Below are 17,463 nucleotides of genomic sequence, written 5' to 3'. Positions count from 1 at the left end.
GTTTCAACATAAAGTTACATAAAGTGATATAAGGAGTGTTTTTTTATATCTGTTTATTTTTTTACATAATATTTAAAATTATTCATAGTCCTTTTCTAATTCATAAATATGAGGATAATACGTTTTGCACTTAAATATACGTCTTACTTTATTGATAACAATATCCATATCAATTGAGTTAAAATTTAATTACTGAGTGTTAAACAAAAAATAAAAAAAAAATTTTTTGTGTTTCAAAAATTTAAAACAAAAGTAAATGTTTTATTTAATGAAATAATTATTAGGTGGGCATCTTCTCCCCATAAGTAAAGAGAAGTCGGTTAAGAAAAAAAAGGGTTTTGATTCAGGGCATCTGCATTCAATAATTGTAAGTCAGAATAAAACTGTAGGACCAATCAGGAAGCGAAATTGCATTGACTTTGACTTTATCCGAAAAACGAGAACGGTATTTGCTGACATGTCATAAAGGTCAAAACTAAAAGAGTACGCCGGTGATCAAATAATAAAGTGTGGGCCGCCTGAGTCTTCGGACCGGCGACAAATTTTTGTCGGGATCTGAGATCTCTCACACATCTGCCGCGTAAGTGGGCCAGGACTGTTTAAATAATTTAATTTAATTTTGTTTTGTTTTGTTTTTGAAAATAATTTATTATTTATATTTTGTGAATTTGATATTTATTTTTTAAGTTAAACTTAACCTTTAATATTAAAAAAATAAATTTTATCAATAACTTTTTAAAAAGAATTGAATTGCTTTTTTTAAAAGAAATACTATTAAAATATTAAAATTTTAAACATGACAGTTTACATAATAATATACGTATATAGTTCATGATAAATATTTTATTTTTTTAAAATTATTTATTAATATGTCATATAAGACAAATAGTGTCATGTCAGCATGAAATACACGTTGACTACCACATAAACTGCGAAGCCAATATTGTTAAAAGAATTGATATTTTAGTCAGCATTTTTATTGAATAAAAGTTATTTGACTATTTTTTAAAAAGTTAACGATTAAATTTAGCTAAAAAAATGCCAAATTGATAAAAAAAATGTTGAGGGCTAAATTTACCATTATGACAACAGAAAATAAGTTCAAAGTTTTGATGCATATATGTTGGCCTAATACATAGTTTGGTATCCGAGTTTGATATTTTTTTTTTCTAATTTAGTACTTGTGTTATTTTTTTGATCCAATGTGGTACTTATATTTAAAAAAAGTTAAAGATTTTGGTAGGCAATAGTGTTAATTTTTAGTGCTTAAATCATGTTTTAGAGTTGATTTGATGAAAATTCATAAACAACTAATAATATTAACAATTAAATTTTATCAAATCATCCCTAAAATTCAAATTAAATCACACCCTTCGAAATGTATTTGAAAGATTAAATGTAAATTTAAGCAAATTCACAATTACCACTAAATTTATTCTATTAACAAAATTATGATAAATTCAAACCTAATAATATCAGTAATTAACTTTCATCAAATCAACTCTAAAGCTTAAATTAAACACTAAAAGTTAACATTGTTACATTTAGATACCAAAATGTATAACTTTTATCAAATACAAATATCACATTAGACAAAAAAAACATATGTACCACTTTTAAAAAAATGTCAAATTCAAATACCAAATCACATATTAAGCTATTTATGAAGCAATAAAGAAGATTGTAGTAAATTGTTTTTTAATATTCTAAAAAAAATCATAAATTTTCTAAATTATTTATAAAGTTCAGAATTTTTAAAGGTTTATGTTTACTTGGAAAGCACATTAATTACTTGCTAGCTGGAGTTTAAGAAAAACTTTTGAATAATTTAGTGATTTAAATGAAAATATTTAAATAATTCAATAAACATTTTGTAAATTTTTTAAGTTAAGTGATCAAAACATAAATTTATTATTACTTTAATGACCTTGAATATAATTAACCCTAAAACAATATAAACAATCGAAGGCTTTCATCTAAATTTGTTTAATGATCTGTTTAAGTTGACATCCAGTTTTTTTTTTTTAAATATAGCTTATACTTTATTAGTAGAAGTAAATTATTTTCACACACATCACTTGCAAACAATTTTCACGATTTAATTCTATGACATGGGCGGGGTGAATACCCCCTAATAAAGGCACCAAATGTTGATGCATAATTTCACATTGAGTTGGATTATGATTATTTTTATAGGTTTTATTAGTAAATTAGTCTCTAAACTATATCTCATTTTCCAGATTAGTCCTTAATTTTTTGTGGGATTTAACAAATTGTCTCAGTTAAAAAAAAAACCAACACGTACTTATTGGACGTTATACATTTTCTAAAAATGAAACAAAATTAGAGGGTTAATATTTACACACATGATAAAAGTATATTCGCATCATACACACATTGTTAGAAGAAAATTTTTCAAAAAAAATTACCGTTCACACTAGATAAATTTTACGAATAAATATCTCTTACTCATCAGACCAAATACGAAAATCCTTACAACATGTGCCTAAAAAAGAAAAAGAAAATTGAAGATTAAGATGGTTATGGGGGTACAGGAGCCCACGAATCGAAACAAATCTTTTGCCAATTCTTCTCCAGCCTGTCCAAGTTGTTATGTCGAAAAACAGTTCAATCAAACCTCCCCCCCCCCCCACATGATGACACCATCACCGAATCTTTACCCTCAACTATTTGATCATTTCCCTAATGAAGTCTTAAAATAGTGAGTATGGATCTTAATTTGGATGGGGTATTCATAATCGTATTAATTTTTAATTTCACTATTTAACTGATGCAATTGAATAAATTATTAAAAGTTAAAAAAAAGTTGGTTTAATCGTTTAATTGTCTAATTCGATTTTAAAAATAATACAAATCTCTATAAATATCTAATTTGTTTTATTTAATTTGTGAATTTGAATATTATGAATTTCGATAATATTTGGATTTGGATTTTAAAATTATTATGTATTATGGATTTGAAGCGAATGTGGATAAATATTTTAGATATCTATTATTTGAATCTTCAGATAATGAATGTGGGTTTGGATTTTATATACAGTCAATAGTTTCTATAACAATCCCATTTATGTGTCATAAATTTGGATGTTACAGAGATGTAACTATTCTATATCTATAATTAAATTTGAGACATCTATAACAGAATTCGATATTTAAATTAATCTTGAAAATTTAAAATTTTTATAAATGGAAATATGGTATAAAGATTAAAAATAAAATATAAAAAATTGGTTTTAGGACAAACTTTTCTATTATAACGAAATGGTGTTGTAGAGGGTGATTGTTATAAAAAGGATGGATTATATACAAAAAATTTAGAGAACTCAAATTCAAATTTTTGTAGATTTGGATATCCGAAAAATGTGAAACTTTTGAGGTTTTTTTTTGCGAATTCTATTATTTGATGGATAAATATATTTATTTTGAATTTAGATTTGGATAGTAATCATCGAATAATATGTATAAATAAATTCAGATTTTTAAACATAAAATGCATATATAATCTGACCCATTGTTAATCCTAACAACAAGGTCGAGGCTCTAAGAATTTTAAGAACTCAAGTTTGAGTCCTTAATGCATGAAGTTTTCTCCGAACTTATTTTGATTAATTAATAGTATTAATTAATGAATTTGAATATTTATAATGATTAATTCATTTTAAAGAAAATAATTGACATAACAACAAATTTAGTCCTTAATGTTTAGATTTTGTTGCCAATTAAACCATTATTTTTTTTAGCTAAATTTGGCTCTCAATCTTTTTAAAAAGAGATGAATTTGACCATCATCATTTAAAAAGAGTCAAATTATTTTTTCTTTTAACGGAAATACTAAATGACACATTAAATTTTTAAATGATAGCCCACATAACATTTCACATGTACTTCATGATAGGTTTTTTATTTATTTTTTGTTTTTTTATTAATTATTTTGAATATCTTTTTGAATATTTTATATATTTTAAATTATTTGTTATCATGTCATATAATACATAGTTTCATGCTAGCATGAAATATACATAGACTGCTATGTGAGTTTATCACACCAACATCATTAAAGAAATTAATGTTTTAGTCAACATTTTGGTTAAAAAAACAATTTGACTCTTTTTGAAATGTTAATCACCAAATTTATGGTGTGTTTGATAACCCATTGAAAATAAAAAATTTAAACATTTAATATTTTAAATGCGTTTGATAATTATTTTAATTTTTTTATTTAATATAAAATTTTAAAAAAATGTTGAATAAGATAAGTAAATAGTTAGCTATTGATCACTTAATGTAGAAAATATTAAGTTAATTTTAGTTTATTAAAAATAAAAATAAATTATCTTTTTAATCAAATTACCATATGTATCTTTTATTCAAAACTATCTAAAATAAATATAAAATATTATATTAGTAAGTTTAAAGTTTAAAAAAATGAATAATCATTTAAAATTAATATTTACTTTTATTGAACAACGTAATTATTGAGAAAAAAATTACTTTATGGACACTCCCTATCACATCATTTATGGTCTCTTTCTAATTATTTAATGATATTTCAACAATTTTTTTCATATAATTGATGCATAATTTTGGTAATTTTTTGAGGTTCGAGGTAAAAAAAAAATTGGTTCAGAGTTTGAAGTTTGAGGTTCAGGGTTTCAGGTTTAGCGTTCGTAAAAAAATTATCAAAATTATGTATCAATGACATGGAAAAAAATTATTGAAATGTCATTAAATAATTGAAAAGGGGTCGTAAATGATGTGGTGGGAAAGTCCATAAAATAATTTCTCTTATATTCAATACTTATATTTACTAATTTACCAAGTAATTTCTAATATAAATTTAACATTTATAAAATTTAGCACTTAAAAACTTTTAGTTTATTAAACCACCCTTAATTTAAAAATAAAAAATAGAAAAATAAAATTGACAAAATATATAAATTATTATTATCATTAAATAAATAGGTTATTCTATTATATACTAATTAAACGCTCATCTTCTACCTCGCAACGAAAGATCTCCAAACAAAAGGAATAAAATTATTACTTAAAAAAAAAGGGCAAGAAACAATGAAACTTTGTTTTGTATCTAAAATATCTTATAATTATTACATAATGAATTAAAATAAAAAAAGAAATAAAAAAAAGAAGCATAGTTTTTTGGTTGTATTAGCACCGCCTAAAACTGGCATACAAAACTGAAAACTGTTGATTCTGAAAGAAACAGAAAGTGGTATGATTTTATGTAATGATACCCTCCAACTTGACAAACCGTATTCAAGACAATCATATGATCAAACAGACAAATCTATGTATATTCATGTTGTCTTAGATCATGCTCATGTATAATTTCAATCATTTTTTTCTTATAATTCAATCCGAATATTGTTTGTCGCCGGCCACAATGGCTGGTCTGATCTCTCTTTGCCTGTGTATCTTTTGAGTTCTTCAGCTGCAATTAACTCTTTTAATACTTAATTTTATGGGTAATGTTAAGTAAGTTTACATTTTGGTCATTAAATTATTAGAAAGTTTCCATTTAAGTTATTAAATTATTTGAGGGTTTTTAATTAAGTCTTTAGATTGTTAGTTTTTTTTTTGAAGTTTAGTTATGAGTTTTAAGTGATAATTTGACTATTGGTATAGTAGATCAATACTCATCGATAAATAGAAGAACACATAGCTTAGATCCAAATCAATTTGAAGGGAGATCAAAGAAAAAAACTATTTGGATATTGATTCTCAGATTCGTGAAGTTTAAAGTCATTTCATGAAGAAAATTGAATTATGGAATAGAAGGATAAAGAGAAGGAGGAATTTCGAACGGTCCAAGTGGTGTGAACAAATAAGGCCCACCACAACGATTTTAACAGTTCAATAACTTAAATAAATTTTTTCGAATAGTTCAATGACCATTTTGTAACCTTTTGAAGTTGAGTAACCAAAATGTAAACTTATTAATAGTTTAGTGACATTGGGTGCAATTTACCCTAATTTTATAAAAGAAAGTTATTTGATATACTGTGAGTGAAGTTTTTTAGACTTCACAGGCGAGTTAAGGATTTGAAAAATGTATTATAAAGTTTTTTTAAAAAGGTAAATTCATTAATTCATTCAATAAATGGAATCATACAATTCGGAGAGAAAAAAAATACCAAACACTCGTCGTAGATGGTGAAGGACAAGCCCGATTAACACAATAAAGGCTTTAGCCTCAATATCAATAAAACATTATGACACATTGACAATTGACTTTGTCACAACTCAAGCACGACATATCTAGAGTGATTAAAAGTACTATAATGAAATCAGCTCCGGATGTTCCAAAGCGGCGAGTAAAAATCAACAAAAGAATTGAGCATTCACCAATCTAGATAGAACAACAATAAAATCATCCCTAAAATCACTTGTAAAATTAAAATTACATGCATAAGGAAGACTTAAAAACGTGCTATAAGAGGAGACAAAAACTTCTAAAACGGAAGACTTATAAACAATAGAAAAAAAATATAAAACTTAAGACAACATAGGTCCAAATCGACACGTGAAATCATTTATTATTCTGAAATACTCTCAGACCAAAAACAGATTAAGAACTTGACGAAGAACCACTCACCGTCATCTGTCCATCACAACTTGTGAAGATAATAAAAATGCCTACAAAATAGATCTGCAAATTGAAAAGAGAGAAGACGTGTATAGTGAATGAGAAGAAGAAAGAAAGAAAGGGTTGAGAGGAAAAAGGCAGGCGATAGCCAGCTCGGAGGTTGACACCGCCACTAAGCAAAACAAAAGGTAAGACGCAAAAACGGCTTGGAAAAAAAAAGAAATTTTTTAAGGTTTTTCTTATAAAAATGTATTATAGAGTTCAATAAAAAAATACAGTACTAACCGTATATCAAATAATTACACTTTTATAAATTATAAATATATTAAAATTATAATAAGAGCAAAACACCCCACTAAATAGGATTTTTTCCCCTAAAAGAAGTACTAATTCAATTTAAACATTTTTTTATCTAAAATATGCATAAAGGGAGGATAAAAAAAGGTTTTTTAACTTTAGCCTAAAAAAATTATTTTTATCTTTACACTATCAAAACTTGATTATTTATATGTAAATTAGTGTTAAAATAATTTAAGTAGTTGTGGTAGAATTAAAAATTAATATAGTGAATTGATTACAACTTGAATTTAATTTCATCCAAAAACATAATTCATTATAATTTAAAATTAATTACACCAATAATATATATAAAATATGATATAAATAGATAAATTACATGGTTATTTTTTTAAATAAGTTTTGATCATATCTGTTATTTTTGACATAATATTTAAAATTATCCATAGTCTCTCCCCAACCATTCATAAATAAGAGGATAATGCACTTCAACGCAGTTGAGCCTACGTCCTCTTGCATTAACAATAGGACCCATACCAATCAAATTAAAATTTAATCAACTTATTTTATACATTGATAATTTATTCTTTAACGCATATATGGTATGGGAAGGTGGCTATCACATGGAATTTGGCAACTAATATAAGGAGAGAGAAGTTTAGTGGACGTTTGATTCACGTGAAAAAAAAGCCAAGGGTATAATCGGTATGACATTAATAATTGAGAGTGGCTGATGTAGACTTGGCCTAAGCTCACAATGTTTCCAGTTAAATCCATTAAAGATTTTTGCTAATTTAATTTCATTAAAGCTCACAATGTTTCCAGTTAAATCCATTAAAGAGTGGCTGATGTAGACTTACCCCTATAAATGGGTAGGGTTAAAGATTTTTGCTAATTTAATTTCATTCCAAAATAATCCAAATACTGTAATGGTTGGTGTTTTCCTTTCAAAATCAACGGATCCTTCAATATTTTTGATATTGTTACGTTTGAGAATTTATTTTTTTATTTTATAGACAACCATATGTTTAAGATTGTTTAAAGAAGTAGTGAATTTAATAGAATTAGAACATTTTATCAGGTGCATGAAAAGGCAGATCATCCGTGGTATATGATCACTTTTCAGAGATATGTAAATATTTGTGCTTCCGACATATAAGATACTTACGGATAACTGTCTTACCATTTGGCCAACCTCATTCCGCGACGCCTTCCCATTTTGTTTAACTCTCATCTTTATGTCATGAAAATCCTGTCCCCACATTCAGCATACTTGTCCACCTTCAGTTTGACCTTCTTCTTCCTCGACTCGTCCTCTACCAGAGGATGAGGTGAAGGGTTGATTTTTGTTAGATGTTGTAGTCAGCCAAGGTGCGGCCATTTTCGAGCTACTTATTGGTGAGGATGAGGTGTTGTCGGTCCGGCGCGATGCCTTGTTGTGCGTTTTGCAGTTCGTTTGGATTTTGCATAAGAAGCCCATTAAGTCTTTTCTGGGACAAAGAAATGCTCAATCGAGTATTGCATCAAACATCGCCAAATTATGATCATCATTTTAAATTGATTCCCAAATTTTAGAATATTCTAATTACATCCTAAATTATCAATGTTATATCAATCAAGTTTTTTTTATTAAAATAATTAATTAAACTATTAAATAACACAAAATATTATATGATATAATTTAAAACGAAATTTTAAAAAAGACAAAACAAACTATTGTATCATAACTTTTAAGATTAGAAACTAACAATAAAATAAAACCGAAAAAGAAAGAGAATGATAATTTCTATAAAAACTTCAAAAACCTCAAAACCAATATTTTTATAACATCTATTTTTATAATACTTATTTTTCTTTAAAATTTTCATTTAAAATTATGTCATATAAAATTTTTAACAGTTAAATTAATAATATTTGAATATTTCAAGACTTAGAATATTTTAAAGTTTAAAAACCAATTTAGGGGATCTTTGGTGCAATTAACTCCTTTAATAATTTTGTTTTTCCGTTTTATGATGATAAAGTAGGCTTAGAATCAGGCAAAATTATATGGTGCAGTGGAATTTTATATTCTATATGCCAAACACACATCGTGTAAAAATATACAAAAACTAAATATAAAAAATGAGACATGCAACAAAAATTTTAAATTTATTTTTAACCGCTAGTAGAATTTCAGACACACCACCCTTTAGAGTGTAATAAAAAAAAATTAAATATAAAAAACAAAACATGTAATAGGTTTTTTAACTCTATTGGTGCAGTTAAAAGATTCACTACCAGTATACCAATTCAAAAAACAAATACTATTTCTTTTATAAGATAACCAAACAAAATAAAACTAAAATGTTTTTTCTTTTAACGAAAATGGATTTATTTAATTAATTTTCTGTTTGATTGATGAAATTAGATATAATCAAATATATAAGAATATTTATAAATTGCTCTTAAATAATTCTGACATATAAACCACCTGTAATATCATCAAGATTGGATGAAAAGATTTGTGTTTAATTGTCCATGATAAAAATTAAAAATCAACCCCCAAACAAAAATAATAATAAAATGAGGATATAAGTAAGAAGACATTAATATATATATATATTAAGGAAAAGAAAGAAACAGCCTCACACATTATGTGTTTGATGGTGTTTCAGCAGCTGCTCCAGGCCGTGCATTTAACAATGGTTGAAGAGCCTTAACAACGATGCTCATATTTGGCCGAAAATCAGCTTCGTATTGCACACACAATGCAGCAACAGCAGCCATCTGCAATCGAAACAATGAAAGAAATGCTTTAGGCATAGATTTTTCTGTTCAACTCGCTGGCACAAATTAGAACATTGCTGGCAAAACAGACGTTAGTGCAAGTGATCAAGCATATTAATACCTTTGCAATGGCCTTGGGAGGATAATCGCCTCCTAGTCTTTGATCAATGCATTGCCTTACCTTGTCTTCACTAAGTTTTGGTGTAGCCTAATATAATTCAAAACTTATTAATCAGCATGTCTGAAAAATTTAAGAATGGAATACAGGCTGAATTATAACAAACTATGTAGCAGAAAAATACCCATGTCACGAGACTTTGCTGACCGCGGGGTAAAGTATGATCAACAGGTTTTCTCCCAGTCAGAAGCTCCAGCAGAACAACACCAAAGCTGTATACATCACTCTTGACATTTAATTGCCCAGTCATTGCATATCTGTCAACCGAACGAACGAGAATAGTCAATATTCAGGGCTATTTAGAATGATGACTTTACGATATTAAACTTTACAAAATTTGAGGTTCCAACAAGCAATTCATTATTGTTTTATAAAATATCATGAAGAGTGAAAAGAACTCCGAATTACATACTCAGGAGCATGATAACCGAAGGTTCCAAGTACACGAGTGGAATGAAGACGAGCTGCCATATCAGGAGCCTGATTAGATAAATCAAAGTCTGCAATCTTAGCAACATTGTCATCAAATATTAGCACATTGCTGGACTTAATGTCACGATGAATGATGTGAGGATCAGCCTTCTCATGTAAGTACTCAAGCCCTTTTGCAGCTCCTACAGCAATTTTTACTCTTTGTGCCCATGTCAAAACAGGACCTGGCTGAGATCCCTTAACACCTTTTCTCCCTGAATTGAAGGAATAAAAATAATGCGATAGTAACAGTAAGACATGTAAATATTACAAACCGGAGATTCCGTTCTCAATAGAGGAAGAAACTTTAACTTAAATTTTATAATAGCATCACAAAGATATCCTGATTCGAGCATCATTACACTCCTCAACAGTTTTCAACTTCGTGTAACTGGAACAATGAATAAGTGTTATCATACATACCGTGGAGAATATCATGCAACGATCCATTAGATGCAAATTCATAAGCAAGAATACGGGAGCTCCCATCAACACAGTAACCAAGCAATTGAACAAAGTTTTCATGCTGCAACCTAGATGCCAGGGAAACCTGAAAATCGCGAATCAGTTGATATAAATCTTAAACTCAAAATTACTATCATCAAGATGCGGTGAATGCAATGAATAGCCATTAATCGAACCTGGGCTAAAAACTCATCATCAGGTTGCTTGCTGGCATCTAACTTTTTGATTGCTGCAGCCTGCCTACTTTTAAGAGCGCCATAGTAGACTCTACCATATGAGCCTTCTCCAATCAAAGAATTTGCACCAAAATTATCTGTGACTTCTTTCAATTCATCTACGGGAATATCAGGGACTTCAATAGGCTGAACCTTCAAAGTTTGAGCACTCTTTGCTGCAGTTTCAGATGAATAGTAAACTCCATCGCTTCCTGATTCGTCAAATTCAACCCATATTACACCAATGGATTCACTAAAGCAAACAGAAACCATAGCAATCCTAGCATGCAAAAGAAAATGTTGGAATAACATGTAACAGCTACAAGTAGTAAAAAAAATTTGGTGGGAAAAAAGAATAGCAAATGAATTTCCTGCTAATAAAAATTTGAAAACATATAAATAAAACAAGTAAAGAGATGCAGGTTAAATTTTGACTGATTATGGGAACCAAAGGATTTTATGCCATCACACCTATCATCTTTCATTCAACTAGTTCACTATATTGATAATGCAGAAATATCAAATGAAGTTCATGAAGATGCAACGTTATTAACTTTGATGTGAATTTCAACCATTGGATTACCGATTACCTGCTGAAATTTTAACCATGTGTTGGCCTCCATTATCAGTGGTTTTGCGGATATTGTCCTCTTCACAACAGCCAAAACAACTCATGGTTCAATCCCTTGAGAATTGTCGCTAATTTCTAAAATCCAAACATAAAAATTCAAGGAAACATATATGAGTAAGTGCAAATGTTAAATCAAAGAAATAGAATAGCTTAACCACCACCAAGTTTTACAAGCACTGCAGGCAAAGAAGTCACAAACCAATGCAGCAAAATGCCTATAGGCAGAGCACATAGATTTGGTTAGATAGATGAACGTAACAATGACAAAAGTCAGGTGCGAAAAGCATTCGGTTTCTCCACTATATGTTGGTTTGTGGTTCATATATTAAAGCATTGCAAATCTTTTCATCTTGTCTCAACTCTTACCATTTGTCTATGTCTGGACTTTCTCTAGTCTTCTAAAACATATAACACATTTTGCAATCTAATTTGTCCTTAATCCTAAACAGAGCAGACTCTCAGTTCTTTTTCATAATTAGCATTTCCATTCAATCTGTTGGTCGAGGCATACGACCACCTTCCAGGATGAATTTGACATCAATTTCACAATACAAATTCAAGAGTTAAACCCTTCATTGGATCCTCCAAATGCAGCCAGGCATATGAAAATCCGAAGAAATCATAGATTATTCATGCTCACAAGTGGCATACAAATGGAAACATATTGGAAATAAAGTTTGGTCCAGTTTTTAAGCCGCGATAACTGCTAATTCTAAAATGGCGTAAATCTACAGCTCACACATTTTTTACACCTAAAAGTTTCCAGCACAGTTCTTCATTTCCAAGAAGTTTAAAACAGAGCTACGATCACAAACTCTGTTCAACAAACTCTTTCGAGTACAACCAAACACAATACTCCAAGTCAAATCTTCTTATCAATAAAAGTTCAACCGCTCCTCAAAATGAATCATAAGGTCAACTTCTCGGCAAGAATATTTCAACGCATAAAAGGCACAGTCAAACTCAAAATTCAACAAAACTTGATCATAATTTTCCAAAATCTAACGATTTCACGAATCCTCAACTTCAACTAGTTACATTAATCCGCATGCATGTTAATCAATACCTACTATCGGAATCAAAGAACAGATAAAGAAAATAAAAAAAAATGAGTTAAAAAAATCATACAGTATAAAATGTTATGTCTCCTAAAACTTGGTGGCCGACTGTCGGTATTACTTGAGCAGGAGATCCGAAACGATGACGCCGGCGAAAGGTGCGCACGTTAAGAGAATCGAGTGGTGCGTAGGATAAAAGGAAAACAGGAGTCTTAATGACTTTATTGACAGGGTTGTTAGAATGCATTATTACATTATTTTTTTAATGAACGTTATATTTTATGGGTAAATTCCACCAAATATCTCAAACTATAATCCAAAATTCAAATTGGTCTCTAAACTCCAAAATATTTAATTGAGTCCTGAAATTATTAATTTAAACGTTAAATACTAACTTGAATTTGACTTGGACTATATTTAAAACATGCAAATAAAATTTAAGATGATTTTGAACCTATTGCATGACAAACTTAGATCCAACTTAGTAAAGAAAAATAGTTCTTGTAAAATTTAACGACACAGTCTATTTTTAATACTTAGATCTAAATTATCCATGTAATTCGTATGTACATTTTTAAAATTTGATATTTATAATCTACATTAAATTTGAATCGATATTTAACATCAAAATTGAAAGAATTTAGTTGATGAAAAGACCTTACTCATATGGTTAGTAGTGGAGCCAAAGGGGCAGGCAAGCCCCAACCCCTCTTAAAATAGAAAATTTTCTATTTAGACTTTTTATAATTTATAAAATTTTAAATTAATAAAGGTAAAATTACGCATTTCTCCTAAAAATAATAAAAAAATAATTTAATCCTTTAAAAATTATAATGATATAATCTATTAAAATAGTGAAATTACATTTTTACTATTGTAAAAATATATAATTTAATTCTGGCCTCCCAAAAAAATTTTCTGACTTCGCCACTGCATATGGTAATATATTTTTAAGAGTAGAACTTGATGAAATTTAGACCGTTTTAAAACATTGATCATAATTGGGGGATGTATAGCAAAATTGACCCTTGTATTAGTTAAAAAGAAAACAAAATGGAAAATAGTGATTTTCGCCCTATGTTTCGGTGATTTAAATTCCAACTTTCAATAAATTCGAGCAACTTGAATGTCGTGTTGACTAGAGTGTACCTATATTCCGAATCTCTCCTAAGTTCCACAATAATTTGGCTTAAAACATAGGGTTATGAAAGTAAATCCTTAGAACTTTTATTTTTAGTACAAAGTGGTACCCTATGGCCTAAACTGCACTCAAAAGATATAAACAAAAGAAGCTTTCCCAAAAATAAAAAAGAGAAAAAGATTAACAAAAGGAGAAAAAATTAAATTAAAAATAACAACTTAAAAGCAGTAGTGCAGAGCGAAACAAAGAAAAAGAATCAAAGCCAAATCTTCTTAGATGCTATCCTGAGCCTGACTGCTTTTTTTTTTCTTTCTATCGTGCGCCACACATGGGAGGAGATGTAACCGGAGCAATTACCGCCGCCGCCATGGCTGCCGCGTCATACGGTGGAGGTGCGGCGGAACCTCAGTACGTTTCGGCGAAGACGTCGGTATGGTGGGACATAGAGAACTGCCACGTCCCTAAAAACTGTGACCCTCACGCGATCGCGCAGAACATTAGTTCAGCGCTGGCTAAGATGAACTACTGTGGGCCCGTTTCCATCTCCGCCTACGGCGACACTAATCGGATCCCTTCTTCTGTGCAGCAGGCGCTTTCGAGCACTGGCATCGCACTTAATCATGTTCCCGCCGGTAACCTAATCAAAATTTCTAACTTCTTGTGTATCTTAATCATAATAGTAAATCAAGATTGAATCGTTGTTTCTTATTGACTGAATTGTGCAATGATTGAGAGGCTTTACTGTAATCTTATAAAAATTTAGGTTTCTTTCTAACAATATTGAAAACTGGTTTACTATGCTGATACTCTGATCTAGGCTTTTAACTTGTTATCTTGATCTTGAAACTAAGGGCTAATATGTTTTGGTAAAAAGGTTGTTGACTAGTTGAGGTTTATACTTGAACAGGTGTGAAAGATGCGAGTGATAAAAAGATTCTAGTTGATATGTTGTTTTGGGCGGTAGATAATCCTGCTCCTGCAAATTATCTGTTGATTTCTGGTGATAGAGATTTTTCTAATGCGCTTCATCAGTTACGAATGAGGAGATATAATATTCTTTTGGCGCAGCCTATGAAGGCATCCGCACCCCTCGTTGCTGCGGCCAAGAGTGTATGGCTTTGGATGAGTCTTTCGGCTGGTGGTCCGCCTCTTTCGAGTGGTGAGTCAACTAAACTCGCTAATGGTCAGAATAGTTTTAACTCTGAAATGTCATATAATCCAATTCCTGAAATGGTTCAGTATAGTCAACCGTTGATTTCTAGTTCTGAAAATGTTACCTTGGGGCAAAATGTATCTAATGCTGGAAGGAATGGTGATAACAAATTCAAAGGGAAATATATAAGGAAAACCACAAATCAGCCAAGCATCTCAAGGGCCTCTAGTGCGCCAACAACTGCCATTCAAGAAAATATGAACAATGGTTATTCTTACCAGCCAGAGTATGCACAGACAAAGACATTTAAGAAAGCACCACATGAGTTTTTTGGTGGCAATGAGCCAGCTGTTTCTGCAAGCCAGTTTACTCCAAACCTTTTTCCTAGCAATCCCGACCCTTCAGGGAGTAACAATAGTAATTTCATGGGTGTCCCTCAGAATCCTCCTCCTCCTTCAATGAGGCCAATTAATCTTCCTCTGCGACCAGCTTTTGCACAAGATAAATTGCTACCCCCGAATTCACAAAATCATGGTTTCCGCCCAATACCTCCTAGAGTGGAGGGGCCTAGATTTCCAGCCCTATTCTCAAATATGCCTGATGTTGGCAAGTTAAATATCTCTGAACACTCCACTTATCCTCAAAATCCTAATAATTTTCCTCATCGAATTGGAGAAAAGTTTAAAACAAGCTCTGCCGAGTCAATGCCTAATCAAACTGGCCTAAATGCACCACAAAGAAGCCATTTCCACACTGGTCAAGCAAGTCAGCATGATACTTACAGTAACAGGTATCCACGAGGTCCTGAATTTCCGCTCCCATCATCCTCAGCAATTTCTAGTTCTAGCAATGGCGTTTGGGGGGCTGAAGGACGCTCACCACCTTCTGAATATGTGCAAGGTCTTATTGGTGTTATCTTACTTGCATTAAACACACTCAAAAATGAAAAAATTATGCCTACTGAAGCCAACATTACTGATTGCATTCGTTTTGGAGATCCAAAACACCGCAATACTAATGTAAGGAAGGCTTTGGATGGTGCCATTGAGCAGCATATGGTATTGAAGCAAAGTTTAGGAGCAGTGCAGTTGTATGTTGGTAGAAATGAGAAACTGTGGAAGTGTGTCAATCCTATTGGGGGGAATCCTAATCAATACCCAAAGACAACGTGGGATGGAATACAAAAGTTCTTGTCTTCCCCTGCCGGACGGTCAGCAATGACGGCTTCTCAATGCAGGTAATGATGCTTGATCTACTCGTCAGTGTCTTTCACCTGTTTCCCTTTCCTAGTTGTTGCTAGGTTTTACTGGGGTATTCCCTTAGCTATAGTTTGTTATTTACATTGCAGATATGAAGCAGCTTTGGCTTTAAGAAAAGGATGCTTGGAAGAATTTGCACTAGGTGATGTTCTCCAAATCTTGAATATGATAATTGCCATGAAGAAATGGATTATACATCATCAGTCAGGATGGCAGCCAATTACAGTAACCCTTCCAGAGGCTAGAACAGAAATAGGCACTGAAACTGCTGCTTGACCTTGTCAAGAGTGGTTTTGGTACTCAAAAGTGATCCAATGGTGGAGGAAGATCATAAGTGTGTTTAGGGAATTGGGAGTAAGAAACAAGGGTCGCTTTGGGAAAAAAGAAAGAAAGAAATACAATCAAGTATCAAGAAAAGTAAGGGCAGACAGTGATTTTGGGATAACTACAAAAGTAAGGATAGGTTTCTTTTTGTTATGTTATGTTTTTCTTTTCCTTATTTTTCCTTTTTAGTATTGGCCGGGAGACTAAAATTGCAGAGCTGCAGAAGGGGAAAAGGATTTAAGATAAGTCTGGAATTAGACTAGTAATTTTCAGGATTAGCAGCAGGGTTAAGTAACAAGTTTGTTCTCTGCAATCTTGAGCCTGAAGATTTTTTGTAGCTGTGCTTATTTGGGTTTGGTAAATTACAAGCAATCCCTAATACGTTTGGTTGTTGCTGGTATTACTTAATTAGCTATATGCTAAAAGGCTTTCTTCTCTCCAGCACAATATGCTTTGAATTTTACTGCTTGGTATAGTGTCTTTTTGTTTCAGCAGTTGATTCCATCATACTCTTATGAAAATCCTTTGAAGATATACCGAGGCTTCCAGATCTTGTTGGAGAGATTCTTGGTCAGTTGCTGCATAATGGCGCGTAATATCGATAGATATGATAAAAAGCAAAGAGGTGAAGATTGACATTATTGGTCAAGGATTGGAAATCTAGACTCAGCATGGAAGTATGATCATGGAGCCTTATTCCTGGCAATACAATGTAAGTACTCTAAACATTTGCGGGCAATGAACTTCATGGCATTAACTATCGATTAAGTAAATGTTATTGAACCTTGTGTTGTTTACTATTGAAATGACTGTACCTCTTAATGCCATTTAAGTACATACTTGAAAATAGTTTATATTGAAGTTAAACTTGGCTTTA

The 17,463-nt window shown here is 30.8% G+C and overlaps 2 protein-coding genes across 2 annotated transcripts; one reads left to right on the top strand and one right to left on the bottom strand.

Moving 5' to 3' along the window:
* Positions 1–9,345: 9,345 nt before the first annotated feature.
* On the bottom strand, positions 9,346–12,962 carry LOC107922758 (pto-interacting protein 1). The gene is made up of 8 exons (XM_016852917.2): positions 12,780–12,962; positions 11,611–11,726; positions 10,982–11,232; positions 10,764–10,890; positions 10,282–10,555; positions 9,994–10,126; positions 9,813–9,899; positions 9,346–9,691 (listed from the first exon to the last, which is right to left on the bottom strand). The coding sequence occupies exons 2-8, from the start codon at positions 11,693–11,695 to the stop codon at positions 9,557–9,559; spliced, it is 1,092 nt and encodes a 363-aa protein (XP_016708406.1). The 5' UTR covers positions 11,696–11,726; positions 12,780–12,962; the 3' UTR covers positions 9,346–9,556.
* Positions 12,963–13,984: 1,022 nt separating this feature from the next.
* LOC107922767 (uncharacterized) lies at positions 13,985–17,463 on the top strand. The gene is made up of 3 exons (XM_016852929.2): positions 13,985–14,482; positions 14,758–16,240; positions 16,352–17,463. Exons 1-3 carry the CDS (start codon positions 14,179–14,181, stop codon positions 16,536–16,538), a joined length of 1,974 nt encoding a protein of 657 aa, XP_016708418.1. The 5' UTR covers positions 13,985–14,178; the 3' UTR covers positions 16,539–17,463.

This window comes from Gossypium hirsutum, chromosome A12 (assembly GCF_007990345.1).
Source record: "Gossypium hirsutum isolate 1008001.06 chromosome A12, Gossypium_hirsutum_v2.1, whole genome shotgun sequence".
Classification (NCBI taxonomy): Eukaryota; Viridiplantae; Streptophyta; class Magnoliopsida; order Malvales; family Malvaceae; genus Gossypium; species Gossypium hirsutum.
This window is presented reverse-complemented; position numbering and strand designations above follow the sequence as displayed.

Coding starts and splice junctions, on each gene's coding strand:
- LOC107922758 (XM_016852917.2), bottom strand. CDS start 11,695: ATGAGTTGTTTTGGCTGTTGTGAAGAGGACAATATCCGCAAAACCACT. Junction 11,233..11,610: donor CATGGTTAAAATTTCAGCAG/GTAATCGGTAAT, acceptor TTGACGAATCAG/GAAGCGATGGAGTTTACTAT. Junction 10,556..10,763: donor GTTGCATGATATTCTCCACG/GTATGTATGATA, acceptor CCTTCAATTCAG/GGAGAAAAGGTGTTAAGGGA.
- LOC107922767 (XM_016852929.2), top strand. CDS start 14,179: ATGGGAGGAGATGTAACCGGAGCAATTACCGCCGCCGCCATGGCTGCC. Junction 14,483..14,757: donor ACTTAATCATGTTCCCGCCG/GTAACCTAATCA, acceptor ATACTTGAACAG/GTGTGAAAGATGCGAGTGAT. Junction 16,241..16,351: donor ATGACGGCTTCTCAATGCAG/GTAATGATGCTT, acceptor TTTACATTGCAG/ATATGAAGCAGCTTTGGCTT.